Source organism: Aethalodelphis obliquidens, unplaced genomic scaffold (genome assembly GCF_003676395.1).
Source record: "Aethalodelphis obliquidens isolate GAN/ISIS:26980383/991018 unplaced genomic scaffold, ASM367639v1 scaffold37, whole genome shotgun sequence".
NCBI classification, from domain to species: Eukaryota; Metazoa; Chordata; class Mammalia; order Artiodactyla; family Delphinidae; genus Aethalodelphis; species Aethalodelphis obliquidens.
Genome location: NW_020837981.1, coordinates 735,293 through 751,572, shown reverse-complemented (window position 1 = coordinate 751,572; position 16,280 = coordinate 735,293). Strand labels below are relative to the sequence as shown.

The following is a 16,280-nucleotide window of genomic DNA, read 5'->3' as shown; positions in this document are numbered from 1 at the left end:
CACCTCTACTCTGCCTGTTTACCACCAGCCCAGAAGGCCCCCTCTCACCGGCCATGTGGGACATTGCAGAGTGGGGTCAGCAGAGCAGGAGGCAGGGCTGTGCTCACCAGGTGCCCCCATTCAGGGGAAGGGGGAACAGGTGTAGGATGGAGGGGTCTCCCCACAATTCCCTGAGACCACACTCCCTTTCTTCCAGCCCTGCCGGCAGGCTGGCTTGGCCTAGCTTTCTGTGTGGGGCTTTGCATTTTGTCCAGGTGGATGACAGCTTCAGGGCCAGGAGCTTCACCCCGCTCTTTTTGACAAAACCCTTCTCTTCCAGGTGTCCTTTCTGTCCCCCTACCCTGACCTCGGTGCAGTGGGCTGCAGGCTCCAGGGTGGTGGGCTGCTAGGCGCTCGCACTAACCCCTCTGTTTCAGGTTCACGCAGAAGCGCTGGGATGGGCGTGGCCTCTAACTGCTCTCTTCTCTCTCCCCTGCATGGTGCTGCCCTGGGCCAGGACCCTGCTCTGGACACGAACAGCAGCCTGGCAGCACCCAGCCCCAACCCCGAGGCGAGGGCCGTCCCGGGCACCCCAGGCAACCTGGAGCTCGGGCAGACCCTTAGCTCCTCCTTCTCTCAGACCTCCGTCTTCTCCTCACACACGGAGGCCTCTGACGCTGGCCCTCCATGGGGCAGCCCGGGGGCCAAGGTCAACCTGGAGGGGGCCCTCGACTCTCTAAGCCCGAAAGCCCCGTGGGGTTCGAGCCAGCCAAGGCAGTATAACAACCCCGTTGGCCTGTACTCGGCAGAGACCCTGAGGGAGATGGCTCAGCTGTATCAGATGAGCCTCCGAGGGAAGGCCTCAGGTGCTGGACTCCTAGGAGGGTAGGTAATGGGCTCACAGCTCTCCACTGGTGGTCAGGGGCCATCTGGGTCCTCAGTGCTCGTAGAGGCCTGGTCAGGTAGTCAGAGCGAGGAACTGGCCTCATTCTGGCCAGCCCCAAGCCCATGAGGCAGTGCAGGCTAAGAGCAGTGAAATCAATCATCCTATTGACATTTGCCATGAGCCGGGCCCATCATTGCTTTACACAACCTGGGGCGATGTGTCGGATTTTGCAGAGAGGGAAACTGAGGCTCAGAGAAGGTTAAGTCGAGGTCCAGCTGTCCAGCTACTAAGTGGCCAAGCTGGGCCTGAATGCAAGAGACTCTGACTCCTAAAACTTTCACATCAGGTCACCCACCAAGACAGGACAAAGCCTAATAACTCCAGGAGCTCTGGGGCAAAGGGACAGGCTAGTTGCCACCCCTTTGGGAGTCCTGAGAGATGGGAGAGCAAGTTCTCTAGGTCTGGCAGTGGTCTGGGAAGGCTGCCTGGAGGAGGGAGCACCTGAGCTGGGTACAGAGAGACTGGGCAATAGGGTGAGGGGAGTGGGTTGGCAGGACTGACCCTGGCTAGGGTGGGGAAGCAAGGGAGCAGGACCCTGAGGAGAAAGGGGCCCTGCAGGAGAACAGCAGGCCACCCCCTGCTCCCCGAGGTCTAGTTCATGGTACTCTTGGAGCACAGGAGTTAAAAGAACTAGAGCCAGAGCCAGGGTGGGCATTGTGGAGGGGCTGAGGGGAGGGAGGCTCCCAGCAGAGCACATATTAGCTTCCAAGTCCTGAAGGTCTGTTATCTCATTGTAACTTCTTCCATAGCCCCATGCAGTTGATATAATCGTCTCTGGGCTGGAGGCGAAGCAGGCTGAGTCAAGGCATATGGCCCAGCGGCTAGGGGTTCAGGGCTCTTCCGTGAGACTGTCCGTATCTCAGGACTATGGGGAGGATTGAAGGAGATAACACGTGCATAGTGCTGAGCTCTGTCCTGGCACACTCACTACGTGCTACCTGCCATCACTGCCTGGACTCACACAACAGGTACGCAGATGAGTCAGCATTGCAGTCCAGGTCGGTGTGATCCAAGCCCACACCCTTCCTTTGACCTAGCCACACATGGTATCTGTGCTCTGCCCGTTCACTGCTCCCCTGGGGATCCCCAGCTCCCCCAGATCCCATAGCTCTTTCTGGGATCCCGAGTGAAGCTGGGCGCTCTACGGTGTGAGCACTTGGACCCTGGCTTCCCTGGCCCAAGATGGCAAAGCTTTCTACCCCCAGGCTTTTTCCAGCAAGGGGCTTCTGCCAGAAAGCTCAGGGAAAGACAGAGTAGAAATGGACTCTTTCTCCTGCCTTGGGTGGGCTGATAGCTCTTCCTGGTTCTCTTTGGGCCGGCCCCCAGCAGGGAGGTCATGCTCTGGTGGACCTGGACTTCCATGGGGCCCACCTGCAGTGAGGGTAAGGTCTTCCCTCACGGAGGCCTCCGTAGAGGCTGGGGGCAAGTTAACAATCCACATGCTTTATCTAACACAACTCTCTCAGCAACTTCGGAGGGGGGCACCATTCCCTCATTTTATAGCTGGGAAATAGAAACCCAGAGAGAGCAAGTAATTTGCCCAAGGTCACACAGTTAACGAGTGGTAGATAGGACTGGCACTCAGGTCAGTCTGACTTCTCCCTGCATGGAGCCAGGGACCTACCTGCCTGTCCCACCCCCGTTTCTCCCGACTCCCGACAAGCCCTCCCACTGGCACAAGGGCTGCTCAGAACCTGACAAGTGTTAGATTATTACTTGACACTCAGAGCAGCAGGGTCCAACAGTTTCTTCAAAGGGAAGACGGGCTAGGGAGGGAATGTGGTGCGTGCTTCATTCAGAGTGAAGGCTGATGCTGCGGTCCCAGCAGGAAGGGCAGAGCCTCTGACCTGGGCTAGCCGAGGGCTGAGGCCGCCGCCTCACAGGAGACAGGGTTGGCAAATGCTACTCCCCGTGTGTGTTCATCACACACTTAACCCATGCTGAGGGCTTTACACTCAGGATTCTGTACAGTCTGTGGAGGGCACCACCCTCTCGGTATTATGAAGGAGGGGACTGAGGCTAAGACAGGTGGGTAACTTGTCCAGAGTCACAGCTCTAGGAAGAGGTAGGGTCAGGATTTGAACTCTGTCCTGTCTGGCTGCAAAAGGAAGCTCCTTCCCAGACTCTCTCTCTGGGGAGCTTCAAGGGGATCCCTTGGCAGATCGTATGCCCTTGGGAGGAGTGGAGAGGAACAGAGGGGGCAAAAGAACAGCCGGGCCTGCACCCCCTGATCCTTGTCCTCTCTGGGGCTGGTACTGAAGGGCAGTGTCCCTCAGGCCAGTTGGTGCGAGGGCCCCCGGGGCGTTTTTACATCTTTGTCTCATTCTCCCCAAGACCTGGCTGCCCCTCTCTGAGTTCTGTCTGTTGCAGGCATCTCAGCCTCTGGGTCCTCAGGCAGAAGCTAAGCAGGGGGCAGGAATCAATGCCAAAGAAGGAGCTGGCTACCTAGGCAGGGAAGGGCATAGGCAGCCCCTGAGGCCAGCACTGCCCTCTACAGGGGGCATTGGGCTGGTCCGGGCAAGAGCTGATCCTGCGGTTGTCAGCACTGGCCAAAAATGGAGAAGGAATTGGAGATCTGTGATGGTCCTTTCCTAACATAGCTCCACTTACAGCTATTTTGAGCCTGGGAGGACAGAGGGAATTTTATCAGCCCTGAGACGGAGTTGGGCCGCCTGGGACTGGTGGGGGTGGGGATGGGGGGTCTCCCTGGTTTTGGTCTGGATCCCCAGGGTCATGGCCAAGGGGTGACCAGGGCCAGGCCAGCTGAGGCCCAGGCTCTCCCAGCCAGAGCCCAGAGTGGTCAGATATGGGAATGTGGCAGGGTGTGGGGAAAGGGACACCACTTTCTGCACTCTCCTCCCCTCAGGTTTCTGACAAGGGTCTGCCACTGCAAGGAATTTGCATTTAAAGAAACATAACGCAGGCAATGCCTCCCTCAAGGAGACGATACTCCAGGAGGCTGGCTCTCAGATAAGGGTGGGGTCCCTCTTGTAGGGTCCAAGCTGGGCTGCCTTGTCCGGCGGTTTTCCTGCGATACAGGACCTGCACTTCTCCCAAGCCTCCTCACTCCTCCATCCTGCCTCACTGCCCATCCACAGGGACTTTAAGGGCAGTTACTGGGAACTGCACAGACCCCTTATTACTGTGCCCCGGGAGGAGTGTCCAGGGCTGCCTGACCCTCCTCTGGGAAAGAGAGCATGCTCCCGGGGCTGTGTGAAACCCCACTGCACACAAACCCCAGTACCACTGCAACTCCTGCTCAGGGAACAGAACTCCTGGAGCTGTCCCCCATTAAACAAGGGTAAGTCCAGAGCTACTATCTGGCCAGGAGGCACCTGGGGCCTTGGCCGTTCCTGGAGCAGCCATCACTAGTCCGGTCTCCATCTCCAGCTTCCTCGCCGGGGTCTACAGACAAGGTGTATGTAGGACATTCATGTATATGGTAAATGAGCGCCTATGAAGATGGACAAAAAAACCTTTCTCCCTGGCAAAGCTTCAGGTACTGTGGACCTATGCTGCAGCTGGCATCTCTGACCCAAACTGAGCGGCTGTGATCGGGACTCTGAGCTCTTCCCCCTCCTCACTCTGCACTCTCCTCACCCAGTGCCAGTCTGGGCTGCCTCTGCCTCCACTATGGCCAGTCTGAGGACCATCCCTAGGTCCCTACGCTCAAACCCTCTGGCAGGACCCTCACTCTGATAGCCCTGTTTTCTTTGCTTTTTCTCTCCCCCACCCCCAGGTGGTAGCCAACTCTCCAGCCAAGTTAGTATCAAAGGAAAGCACGTGTGTGTGCTTGCCTGCATATCCCAGCATGCGACCGCGTGTCTGGGGGACTGGGCAGCGTGCGTCTGTGTCAGCGGCATGTGTACGTGTATGTGCATGCGTGAATGGGGGTGCATTTGTGTCCCTGAGTGAGCCTGCATGTGTGTGGAGCTGCGAGTATGGAGTGGAGGCAGTGGGGAGGGGCGCTGGGGCTCCGGCAGATGCCCCGGACCACCGTGTTCCCAATTAGCTGCTGCAGCTGCTTAGACCGCAGGCTGGCTCCGGTGGGCGGTGGGTGGAGCGCGTGCTGACGCCGGTTCTGGGAGAGCCTGAAGACATTTGTAGCCCGGCCGGACCACTCAGAAGGGCTGTACCTGACCTTGTCTTTGCCTGGGGAGCACGCTTGACTGTTGAAGGGAAAAGCCTCCATGGGTAGAAGCTGGTGGGCCACCCAGCAAGTTGGACATGGGGGTGGGGGCGCCTGAGAACCCAAGCCCTGCTCCGAGGAAGAAGCACAGGCACTGAAGAGTCTGGCGGAGCAGAGCCCCGGGCCACCCAGGATGAGTCCCTTCGTGGAGGAACCAAGCTCAGAATCCCTGCGGGTGCCCACTGGGGCTGCTTTTTGCCTTTGGACGTTCTGGACTCCGCTTGGGCTGCCGCTGCCTCTCACGCGTGGCCCAGCTCCTGTCTCCTAATCCCAACCGCCACTCCGCACCCCCTTCCGTTTCTGCTTCCCTGCGGGTGTGGTGAGAGAGCTTTCAATGCCTGGCGCCCCCTGCTGACCCTGGGCGGTAGCTCAGGCTGAGCCGGGGCCTCCAGGGATCTGGGAAAGCGGAGACGGGCAAGAAGAACCTTCCGCAAAGGGCTCTGGGGAGGGTGAGAGGATTTTCCCGACCAGACCCAGCCCGCCCACGTCGGTTGGGGGGAGTTGGGTAGCCTTCCTGGGATCAGGCTTAGGGAGGTCTCTCTCCACACCCTACACCACCAGCCCTCACCTTGAACCGTGTAACACCACCTGTTGCCCCTTCTCTCCTTCCACCCCCCTCCCTCGCTCCCCTGCTCCATGCTCCCCTCCCCCAGCGCCGACTACCAGGAACGCTTCAACCCCAGCGCCCTGAAGGACTCGGCCCTGTCGACCCACAAGCCCATCGAGGTGAAGGGGCTGGGCGGCAAGGCCACCATCATCCACGCGCAGTACAACACGCCCATCAGCATGTACTCCCAGGACGCCATCATGGACGCCATCGCCGGGCAGGCCCAGGCCCAGGGCAGTGACTTCAGTGGGTAAGCGCCTCCCCTCCTCCACTGGCGCTCGATGCCTCCGCCTCGTCATCACCGAGGAGGGCACCGGGCCACTGGGCGCCATCGGAGACTTTGGGCATCGGGACCAGCTGTCCTCCATCGTCTTGATCCTCCCAGGGTACAGCCCTTGCAGGAGAGCCAGCCTTCGCCCGGGCCTCCCAGAACGTGGTGTTCTCTCTTCAGAGTCAATCTCATGGTCAGCTTTAGGAGAAGGGTGGAGAAATGCAGCATGTGCTTTTCACAGCCTCTGCATTTTCCCAGGCTCCATGAGGGGGCTGGTTTAGAAAGAGACTTCTGGAATCCTGTTAACCAGGGTCACATTCTGGATACCTCAGCTTCTCACAGCTAAGCCATTCTTTGGGGGGAAGTTGCTGTGTTCTTCCAATGATGAGGGCAATTCAGGTTCATGAGTGGGTTTCTTGTTTGGGAAGGGGCCTCCGGACCAGCCATCCACAGTGCTGTTGACAGTCAGCCCCGCCACAGAGCCGGGGGGCACCCAGCACTCGCCTCCTCCTGTTTGCCCCAGGGAAGCCCAGCCTCAGGGCGGTGGGACTTAGGACGTCCTTGGTTCCTGACTTTGCTTGGTAGCAATGGTTGAAGAACTTGAGGGCTGAGTAGGGAAAGAGTTGGCTGAAAATCATTTGTGGATGAAATGGGTAATAGTACAAACATTAATGTGGACCTCTCTCCCTCTTTCAGAATTTCTTTCTGTCTCTGTTTCTCTTAGTCTGTTTCTTCTCTGTATTTCTTTCTTACTGTGTATGTCTCTCTTTCTGTCTCTATCTCTCTGTCTCTTTTTCTGTTTCTGTGTGTCTCTTCCTTCCTTTCACACACACACACACACACACACACACACACACACACACGCAGAGTCCCTTACTGTATTCTACTTGGAAATACTGTTAGTATTGACTTTCAGAACTGATTATCTCTGTGGTAACATCTTATCCCTGAGTCAGGATCTCCAGCAATCGAAGGCAAGAAATCTTAAAATGATGGTTGTCCTTTTTTCCAAAACTAGGAAAAACAGATGTTGTAAGAGGGATAGAGGCGTTCAAAAGTCCCGGAGAACTCCTATAGCGTTTGGCCTTTGTAGAGCCCAACCCTTGTGGCCATGACGAGTGTGCAGGTTATAAAGTGCAGGTTCCAGAGGCCAAAGGATGGAACGTGGTGTGGACTTACTGGCGCTCCTGGTTAAAAGGAGCCTGGCCCTCTCAGGCGCGCAGTACTTCCTTCGGGCCACCAGGGGGTGGATGGTTGCTTGCCCTGGAGCCGTGAGTCAAACCCGCCAGGCTCAGGTCTGCAGTTCTTTGCGGAATTCTCTGGGCAGGGTTGACTTACTTAATCCCATCGTTCCAAGCAGAAAATATGACCATGCAAGTTTAAAAACATAACTGTTGCTCATGTGTACCCAGGAAGGCAGGGCTGCCCGATTAAGCCAAAGAGTTTAACGGGGATTTCCTGTTAACATTTGTTTGCCACGTGTGTCCTTGGTGTGCTCTTAAAAGCGGTAGCATTGGCCAAAGGGAAGCACAGTGGAAGATAATGGAAGAACTGCTGTTCACTAACTTTATGTTTTCTGCACCTTGGGAAAAAGACTACAAATCATTTGGTTTTACCTCTAGGTCGCCCATGATATATTTTTTTAACATGATGCACTGTTAATCTAATCTAGGCTTCTCCTTCCTTTCCCCTCCCCTCCCATCCTTTTCCCCTCCCTTGCGTGCCTGGGAAGCAACATTCTTCCTTTTCCTTCTAACTCAGCCCTGCTGGGTTGATGCTGTCGTGGTGCCAGTGGGTAAAAGCTGCCCTTGTCTGCCATGAGGTGTTCCATTTCTGCTGTTAATTTCCATGATTCCTTCCTCACTGACAGTTTTCTTTTTGTCTCTCTCTCTCTTCCTCCTTTATCCACCCCACTCCCCCATAACTCATTTCTGATCCTAACCCTGCTCCCTTGTGTATGCGCCTCCCCCCGCCCTCCCATGATGGACATGCACTCACTGCTGGGTTTTCCTCTGCATGGCAGGGCGTCACCACTGGCGTAAGTAGACCCCACAGTATCTGTTCCGTCGTCCGTCTGTCTGGTTGCGGGATGGTGTGTGGGTTTGGTGGGATGTGCCTGAGGACAGTGGTTCTGTCCACGTTCCTCCTCACACCCACCTCACAGGTAAATGACATGCCCCGCGGCCTCTACAGGCAAGTGCTTGTCTTTTGGGGTTTTCCCCCAAATAATGTCACTATGGACATAGAAATCAGAGTAATGACACCACACTGGCTGGGGGTGTATCCCGTGTTCTCCTTGCTGTGCTTTGCAGGGGCTCCCCCCAGCCTTTCTTGTCTGCACTGGGACAGCGGAGATCTTAATGTCAGAATCCACATGGGGCCATTATTCAGGGAGAGGATGCTAAGGGGGTCTGTTGGAGGCCATCCCCCAAATCCTCATGGAAGATGGATCTGGAGGACCCAGCGCCTGCCAGGACCACCCATAAGAGGCGAAAGATTAGTCAGACTTGGGGGCAGTGTACAGTGGAGTAAATGCCCACCGGTGATCTTGATGTTGCGGGGATCTTGGAGTGTTTTTGTTGGCAAGAAGTTCATGCTGGAGTGGCTCCAGAGAGTGGCCTCGGACCCAGGGTCCCAGAACTGGAGGGCCTGTTCTATCCCCTCTCTGTAGGTATTCTTCCTGAGCCCCAGATTCTCAAAAGGCACAGCAGTTGCTTCGTCTGGTTCCCAGTGTCTGTTGCGGCAGCACCACAAGTCCCTGGTCTTTGCACAGCATTGTGGGAAGGGAAGCCGACAATGTGACTCCCAAGGGACTCACTCCTGGGGTTCACTTTCTTGAGCCCTTGGAGATGTGGAAGGAGCAGGGAGCACGTCAAGGGCATGTTCCAGGGAAGTGGCAGCCAGTGCCTTCCATCTGTCTCAGGACCCCTTAAGACTCCTCCCTATGCCAGAAATGACCTCTCCAGCGAGATCCCAGCTTCTCCTCCACTCCCTGGTCTTCCCTGTCTGATCCCAACCACAGGCTGACAGACCTGTAGCTTTCCAGGCCAGGGCAGAGCCTTGAGAAAAGTAGGGGTAGCTCCACCCAACCTTGGTCAGTCACCTTCCATCACCTTTCTCCACCTCTGCTCTCATAGCCCACCCTGAGCTGACTTAGGGGACCAATCCTGGGAGACTAGGCCAATTCTTCTGTCCAGCTCCTTGCAGAGAGGGTAGAAGACAGGGGCACTGGGGAGGTCCCCTCTCCAGCTAGCCAGCCCTCGAGGGAGCAAGGGCAGGTAGAGGCAGTCATAGCAGCAGGCAGGGCGATGCTGGACAGGGGGAGTGTCTGTGCTGGGCCATGTCTCCAGATGTGGAACATCTGGGGTGTGCAAGTCCCCAGTGGGCATAAGTGGCCTTCCTGAGCCCTGTCACTGCAGAGGGTCTGATGGAAAGGACACTGAGCTGGGAGCTGGGAAGCCTGGGTTCTAACTCAGTGGGGCCCCTACATGACGTAACCTGGAGCTAGTCGGCTAGCCTCTCTGGACCTCAGTTTTGGCATGTGTAAGAGGAGATGGCTGGGCCACCGGTCCACAGGCTGGGGAGACATGCTGTTATTGCTGTGAGCTTCTCCTGAGCCCACCCTGACTGCTGAGAGGGCCGGCTGGGCAGCCTAGATTACCCAGCCCTCCCTGGTTGGGATGAATGGCCATCCATAAGCTTTTAATGTATCTTGCCCTGAAGTCTGATCTGGGCTGAGAGACCCTGGACTCAAGGGGCTCTGGGGTCCCTTCTGATTCTGATCTAGGATTTGTTCATTCAACTACGTTTTGAGCACCTACCGTGTGCCAGACCTTGGGAGTCTAAGGGAAGGTCACCAGGTCCCCCTCAAAAAGCTGTGCTGCCCTGGGGCAGAGGACGAGTGCCCCTCCCTGCAGCTCTACGCCCAGTTCCCTCGGGCGGGAAACTGCGCTGTCTGTGGGTGATGCCAGGCTGTAGGGGCCTGATTGCCTTGTTTCTCCAGCTGCCTCCTCACCGAGCTTCCCTGTCTTTGCAGAGTGGGAGCCCACAGTCCTCCTCCAGGGCAGTCATGACATTGGTGGCTCCCTGTTTGGATCCCAAGCTTTGAGGAGGCCAAGGGACTGACCGTGAGGAAGCCTCTGAGCCCCCCAAATGGCCTGTCCTCACCCAGCCCCAAACGCAGGACCTGCTCAGGGAGGTTGAAATTACTTCCAGAAGACCTCTTCTGCCTCTTGTTTCCTTAAAGGAGATACAGCTCCTGGGGGCGGGTGTCTTCAGGCCTGTGTCTAGCGTTAGCCTGGGGGGTGGGGGGTACTGGCAGGAGGGTCTGAGCCTCCTGACCCTCCGTGACCGGAATTCACTGTCTCGCTGTGACCACCCTGAGCACTGAGGACCCAGGTCAAGCCCTTATTGCAGGCTTGACCTGCAATAAGGGCGTGGTGGATCTAGACAAGTAGGGGTTACCCACATGCATGGGGGGGTGCGCCAGGGGGAGGCGCAGAGGTCGGGGGCAGGGTTCCAGCCCTGCCCTTGCCCATGGCCTCTCTCTGCATTTCAGGAGCCTTCCTGTCAAAGACCTCACCGTAGACAGCACCTCTCCCGTGTATCAGGCTGTGATTAAGAACCAGAACAAGCCGGAAGACGAGGCTGACGACTGGGCCCGCCGCTCCTCCAGCCTGCAGTCTCGCTCCTTCCGCATCCTGGCCCAGATGACGGGGACAGAATATAGTAAGGGAGGGCTGTGGGGTGGCAGGAAGGGGCGACGATGAAGGGCCAGCGAGGGTCCTGGGCCCTACTCCACAGTCCCACGGAAGCCGGGGAGTCGAGCCCCCCACCCTTGAAGATGAGCTGGCCTCGATAGATAGTTAGCAGCCTGCTGCGCCCCTGCTGGGTCCCTGGGGCAGGCACAGTGACATCAGCCTGCTGCTCGGCTCCTGGACTCCAGCGGTGGGCAGCGGACTGGCTGTGGTGCTTTCCGGATTGGGATGAGAGGACTTTGCAGGACTTTGCACACCTCTGGCTACTCCCTCCCACCTGCGCCTCTTCCTCTCGTGCCCCCTTTCTCCCCCTGCCCTGTGCCCAGAGGTCACAGGTAGGGAGCAATAACTGTCCCATCATGGGTGGGGACTCCGTGCCCACCGAGCTCTAGTAGCTTTTCTTTCTGATGTTGCCTGTGATTCCTCCTGACCTGCAACTTCTACCCACAGTGCAAGACCCTGATGAAGAAGCTTTGCGAAGGTCAAGGTAAGTGCCTGGACTCAGGCTCTGTGGCCTTGCCCGTTCTAATCCCCTCCCTCCCAGGGCAGCCCCTAGGTCAAACGACTCATGGAAGGAACGTCTCAAGTTAATGCACTTGGAAATTCCCAACCCCTGAAGGGCTCCGGCAGATGCTGGCTTGGGGCGTGCATCCCGGGTCAGTGAGGTGGGTGTCTGGAGCTGAGTCTCTATCCCCTGGGCCCGGGCTGCACGAACGAGGACTCTGGGCTCTCCCGGCTCTGTCCCTGGGCAGCGGGCAGGGCTGCTTTGGCCTTTGCTGGGCTGTTGAGAATGAGGGCATCTCTCCCTGTGAGGCACCGGGCAGGCTGCCTGGCCTGCCCACTCATCTCAGGGCCTGTCCCCTGTGAGTCTGAAGGGTAGGCACTGGGAAGCAGGCACGCAGAGGGCCGTGCTGGGCGGGGGTGACTGACCCTTGGACTCAACTCTCCAGACCCATGTTGAGGTATCAGTTCCACAAATTGCTCAAAGCACCACAGCTGCTGCAAGGAAGCAAAGCCCTGGGTATGAGGAGTGGCTTGTGCAGGGCTAGGTGTCTCTGAGTATGGTCTCCCCGATGGTGGCAGGCCTGAGGCCCCAGCCACTGGCCTGACACCTTTGGCCTGTCAGGTGCTCATGGCCCTGTGCATGATGGGAGCACACTGCCCTGGAACCCATTGGAACCCGCTAGGGCCTTCCATGGGGAGGCATGAGGCCCGGTGTGATTGTGCTTACACTTCTGGAAGCAAATGTGTCATCTGCATGTCCTTCCTGGGAGAGTCTGCCTTGGGCCAGCACATCCTGTGGTGGCCTCCGTGTGAGGGGCTGGGGCCCAGAGGTGCCTTTCCACCCTGGGCCAAGCTTTCTGTTCTTGCTAACCAGTGTGTAGTGGCCACAGGACTGTGTGGAGAGTGGGACTCTGGGGTCAGCTTGAGTTGATGTGGAGTTTCTTTTCGAACCCCTATTTCTGCCAGCTGAAGTTGCTCCCACTCTTTGGCTGGGGCATCCGGTCCTGAAGTGTGGTTCTCCCTGGCCTGCTAATAGTGGCATGCGGTTCCAGTGGTGGTTCTTAACCTGTCGGTGCCTGCAGTGTGTCTGTAAAAAGCCTGAAATGCGATGGTGTTTGATTTAGTGCAAATGGTAGTACGGAGCTATTGGAGGCGTGACTAAGCTGTCGGCTCTCCCCATCCTGTGCTCCTCTGCTCCTGCGCCATTTCTGTGTTTGTCTCACCTCCTCTTCGGAGCCACTCACAGAGGTGCTCCAGTGGGCAATGTAGTCTTTACTGAAGATTTGATGGAGGGCTTTACAGTACATACCCCACAGCAAACCGCTTAGAAATCTCCAGGTCCCTTCCATCAGGAAACCAGCAGGGACCTGCACTTTTTTTCCAGCCGCCGTCACCCCCTCTCAGTCCTTCTGGTTACTTTATGTTTCTCCCACCCGTCAATCTAAGGTTGCATCTCAGTAACCGGACACTGTTTAGAAGGTGGAAGGGTACTGGTGGAGGTAACTTACAAGGAACCTTTGTCTTTCGTATTTTCCCTGGAATATTTGCAGGCTCTGTGAAGTTATTGAGTGAGAACACAAAAGGCAGTATCAAGGGTGGTCTGCAGGCCTTGGCGTTGGCCTTCCCCTTCCCTCCTTTCAGAAGCATCTCTTGGGGCTTGTTCGGCCTGGTCCTGTAGGCCCTTTCTCCCTGGGGCCTAACTGCCCACTAGCTCCATTCAGATCCCAGCAGAAGGCAGGGGCTCTTGAGAACTCTGCTGCAGGTCTTGGAGTCTCTCCCTCAGCCCCTGCAGGGTTTTGCTGGAGGGAGAGCTGGAAAGGGGGTGCCAAGAAGAAACTCTAGCCTGCTCCCTCCCTCAGTTCAGGCCCCCATCCTGAGAAAGCAGCCCCCACCCCCTGCCCCCCCAAGGCCCTGTGCCACTGTCAGCCCCTCCCTCTGGGGTCTCTGGCCCTGCAGTGTAGGCTCTGAGGCAACCAGCAAGCCTTCTGCCCAGGACTGGAGGGGCCTAAGCCTGCTGCCCTTCTCCTTTTTTTCTGACTTTAATTTCTGGAAGGCTGTCTTCAGGGCCTCCCCTAAAATGCCCATTCTTTCCACGGCCACAGGAGGAAGGTAGGTGTTTTTATTTCCCTGAATCCCAAGCAGCCTGTGGCCCAGAAGTGAGAGGCGGGGGGTCCAGTGGGTACAGTGGTTCAGTTCTGTTTGTGATTAATGCCTGAAGTAGTAACTGACCACTGGTCACGGGTGAGGTCACAGACTCATCCGAGTGGCCATCTGAGCAGAAGGGAACACACTTACCCCCGCCCTGGGTCCAGGCTGGTTAGGCATCTTGCTCCCTGGGGATCTGAGCCCCACTGATATCTGTTCCCCCTCCAAGTTGGAATCTGCACCCCCAGATCCATCTTGTTGGCTGAGGACAGACACGGCCTCTGCCTTTCCCCCTCCCAGTTTAGCCTGACTCGCAGTGGGGAATCTGAGGGTCTCTCACGAAGGCTGCACCTCCCCAGAGAAGCTTCACTGCACCCCGCTTCCAGGTAGCTCACTCCGGCACAGCCTGAGTTTGCCAAACCCAGTGCCCAGCAACCTGGGCACTGTGGCAGCCTATACAGGCTTATACATCTGCTGGGGTGCTTTTTCCTCCCTGTTGCTGTGTCCTGGAAAAGCTGGCAGGGATGCCAGGTGTTCTGTACCAGGAAGGGCACTGGTGGCCTCAAGGGCAGTAGTAATCTGCAAGTTAGAGGACCCTGCAAACTTGCCCCTCATCTGTCACTGCTCCACCTCCGAGGCCTGCCCCCGCAGAGTCCCAGAGCAGCTCAGAGCCCTGCCCTGACCTCCCCTCCTCTCGTCTCTGGCCCTGGCTCCCGGCACTGTGACGCTGTCTCTGTATCTGGTAGCAAGTAGCTTCCCTCCGAGGCTCTAGTGCCCACCTGCTGGCCTAATCTCCAGGGACTCTATCTTTACAAGGGAGGCAGGGGAGGCCCTGAACAGTCCAGGCATCAGCTGCAGACTTGGCTCACCTCCCAGGAAAGACCCAGCACCTCAGCAAACTGTCCGGGTGGGCTTAAACACCAGCATACTGCCAGGTTCAACATGGGTACAAGATGGCTCCCAGCCTTCATCTGAAGTAGCAGAGCCCCATCCAAAGCTGAGCCTCTAATCTCAGAGAGGTCACCACAGCTTCTGTCTGACTTCCGGATGGCTCAGAAGGTTGGGTCCACGTTGGGCAGCCCTGACAGGGGTGGGAATACAGGCAAGCCTAGCTTCATCCTAGGCAGGGCTTGAATCTGCAAGGCATCTGGATCCCACTGCTTGGGCGTAGCCATCCTGGAGGGCCCCGGTGTGTAACTCAGGCATCTCCTGGTCCCCACCTTGTGGTGCCGCTGTCTACACGTTCAGTCTCTGTGTCTACATAAATGCTCCCCTCAGTAAAGACCTCCGCATCTCTTCCTGGTCCCCAAGCATTAAGAAAAATGTTGATTTTAGTGACCAGTTCCCAGAGGAGTTGAAGGTGAGGGTTGCGTTGTACAACAGTGCGTCTGCAAACAATGCAAACACCCTCTGAAGTCCCTTCTCCGACGTGCCACCGTCCAAGGTTCTGTTTCCTCTCCACCCCACCCCCACTTCTAACAGAGCACCAGGACTCACTGGTTTCCCCCTCCTCCTGCTGCAGCCTCCCTGGGCATGTCAGTGTCCTCCTTCTTCCCCGTGCACGCTCAGCTCTGTCCCGGCTCACGGGCAGACTCTCCTGGTGCTGGCGCAGCTCAGGGCTGGTAGCGAGAGTTTCGTGGATTTTCAGTCTTCGGTGTTCTGCCAGCCTAGCAAGTTCAAAATTCACAACTGGAGAGACCAGGACACACCCGGGTGTCACCTGAGCCCTCCTTTTTGTCCTGGGACCTCCCTCCCTTTCTCTTTCACCCGCTCTCCAATCTCTTCCCGTCTCTTCTCGTCCTCCCTCTTCTTCTCTCTTTGGCTAGCTGTGAATTTCCCAACCGCTCCAAGCAGAGCAGACTCACTACCCTCGCCGATTCTCCAGGACTGTTCCTGACCCTGTCACTGAGCATTGATGAAAAAGTCTTGGGCCTGGCTGGGCAAACTGGCCGCGTCTGTGTCCTGGGTGGTCTCTATGGGCTGGTCCATTGTTGCCGCCTGTGGTGCTGTCTGCAGGGGTATGTGGGCTCCGCCGCAGGGCCTGGGCTTCTGCTGTCATTGCCCCTTCTCCCCAACCTAGGAGAGGCAGTAGCAGGGGATGCCTGGCACTTAGATCGTGGTTCTGCCTCTGAGTTTCCGTGTGGCTTTAGGCTATCCATGTGATGTGTTTGGGCCTTGGCTTCTTCTTGGTATTAGGCAAGTTTGGACCAGTGGTTTTCAAATATGTTAGCAGGGGGCCCCTCTTGTCAAACAGGCTCTTACACAGAGACCCATATGCAGGACTTAAGGTATAGGGGAGAGTCTGTCAGGTAATACAGATGTGGGAAGGTGGCCAGGTGTACACGTGGGGACACAGGACTGTTACCATACGGAAACGTAAGACCAGCATTGCCCCATCCTCTGACTTTTAAAGACCTAAAGCCGATCTTCCTGATCTTTACATGCTGGCGATTCATTGGTTAAACTATTCATCTTGAGACAATTGCAGATTGGCATGTAGTTATAAGAAATAATACAGAGAGATCCTGTGTAGCCTTTACCCCCACTGGTAGCGTCTTGGCAAAACGATAGTACGATATATCCCTACCAGGGTGTTGACACTGATACAGTCGAATGCAGAATACTTCCATCACCTCGGGATCCCCCCATGTTGCCCTGGGCCACACCCACCTCTCTACTGTGCACGCCCTGTCCTTAACCCACAGCAGCCACTAACCCGTTATCCGTTCTCTGTTTCTATAATTTTGTCATTTCAAGGATGTTATGCAAATGGAATCGTACAGCCTGAGACTGTATGGGATGGGCTTTTTCAGTCCGCCTAATTCTCTGGGGGTTCATCCAAGTTTTGGAGTGTACCAATGGTTCATGCATGTCTTTTTATT

At 56.7% G+C, this 16,280-nt stretch overlaps 1 protein-coding gene across 7 annotated transcripts in view; it reads left to right on the top strand.

Annotated features, from left to right (window-relative positions):
* LDB3 (LIM domain binding 3) overlaps positions 1-16,280 on the top strand; it is a 57,496-nt gene that overhangs the window by 11,245 nt on the left and 29,971 nt on the right. For 3 of the 7 annotated variants that reach the window (XM_027129677.1, XM_027129676.1, XM_027129680.1), the window contains 3 exons: positions 497-864; positions 10,551-10,720; positions 11,200-11,236. In XM_027129677.1, the coding sequence (XP_026985478.1) occupies positions 497-864; positions 10,551-10,720; positions 11,200-11,236 (575 nt within the window). Of the gene's footprint in view, positions 1-496; positions 865-4,664; positions 4,688-5,767; positions 5,972-10,550; positions 10,721-11,199; positions 11,237-16,280 lie in introns of all 7 variants that reach the window. The other 4 variants (XM_027129675.1, XM_027129679.1, XM_027129678.1 and 1 more) reach the window with 2 other exon arrangements.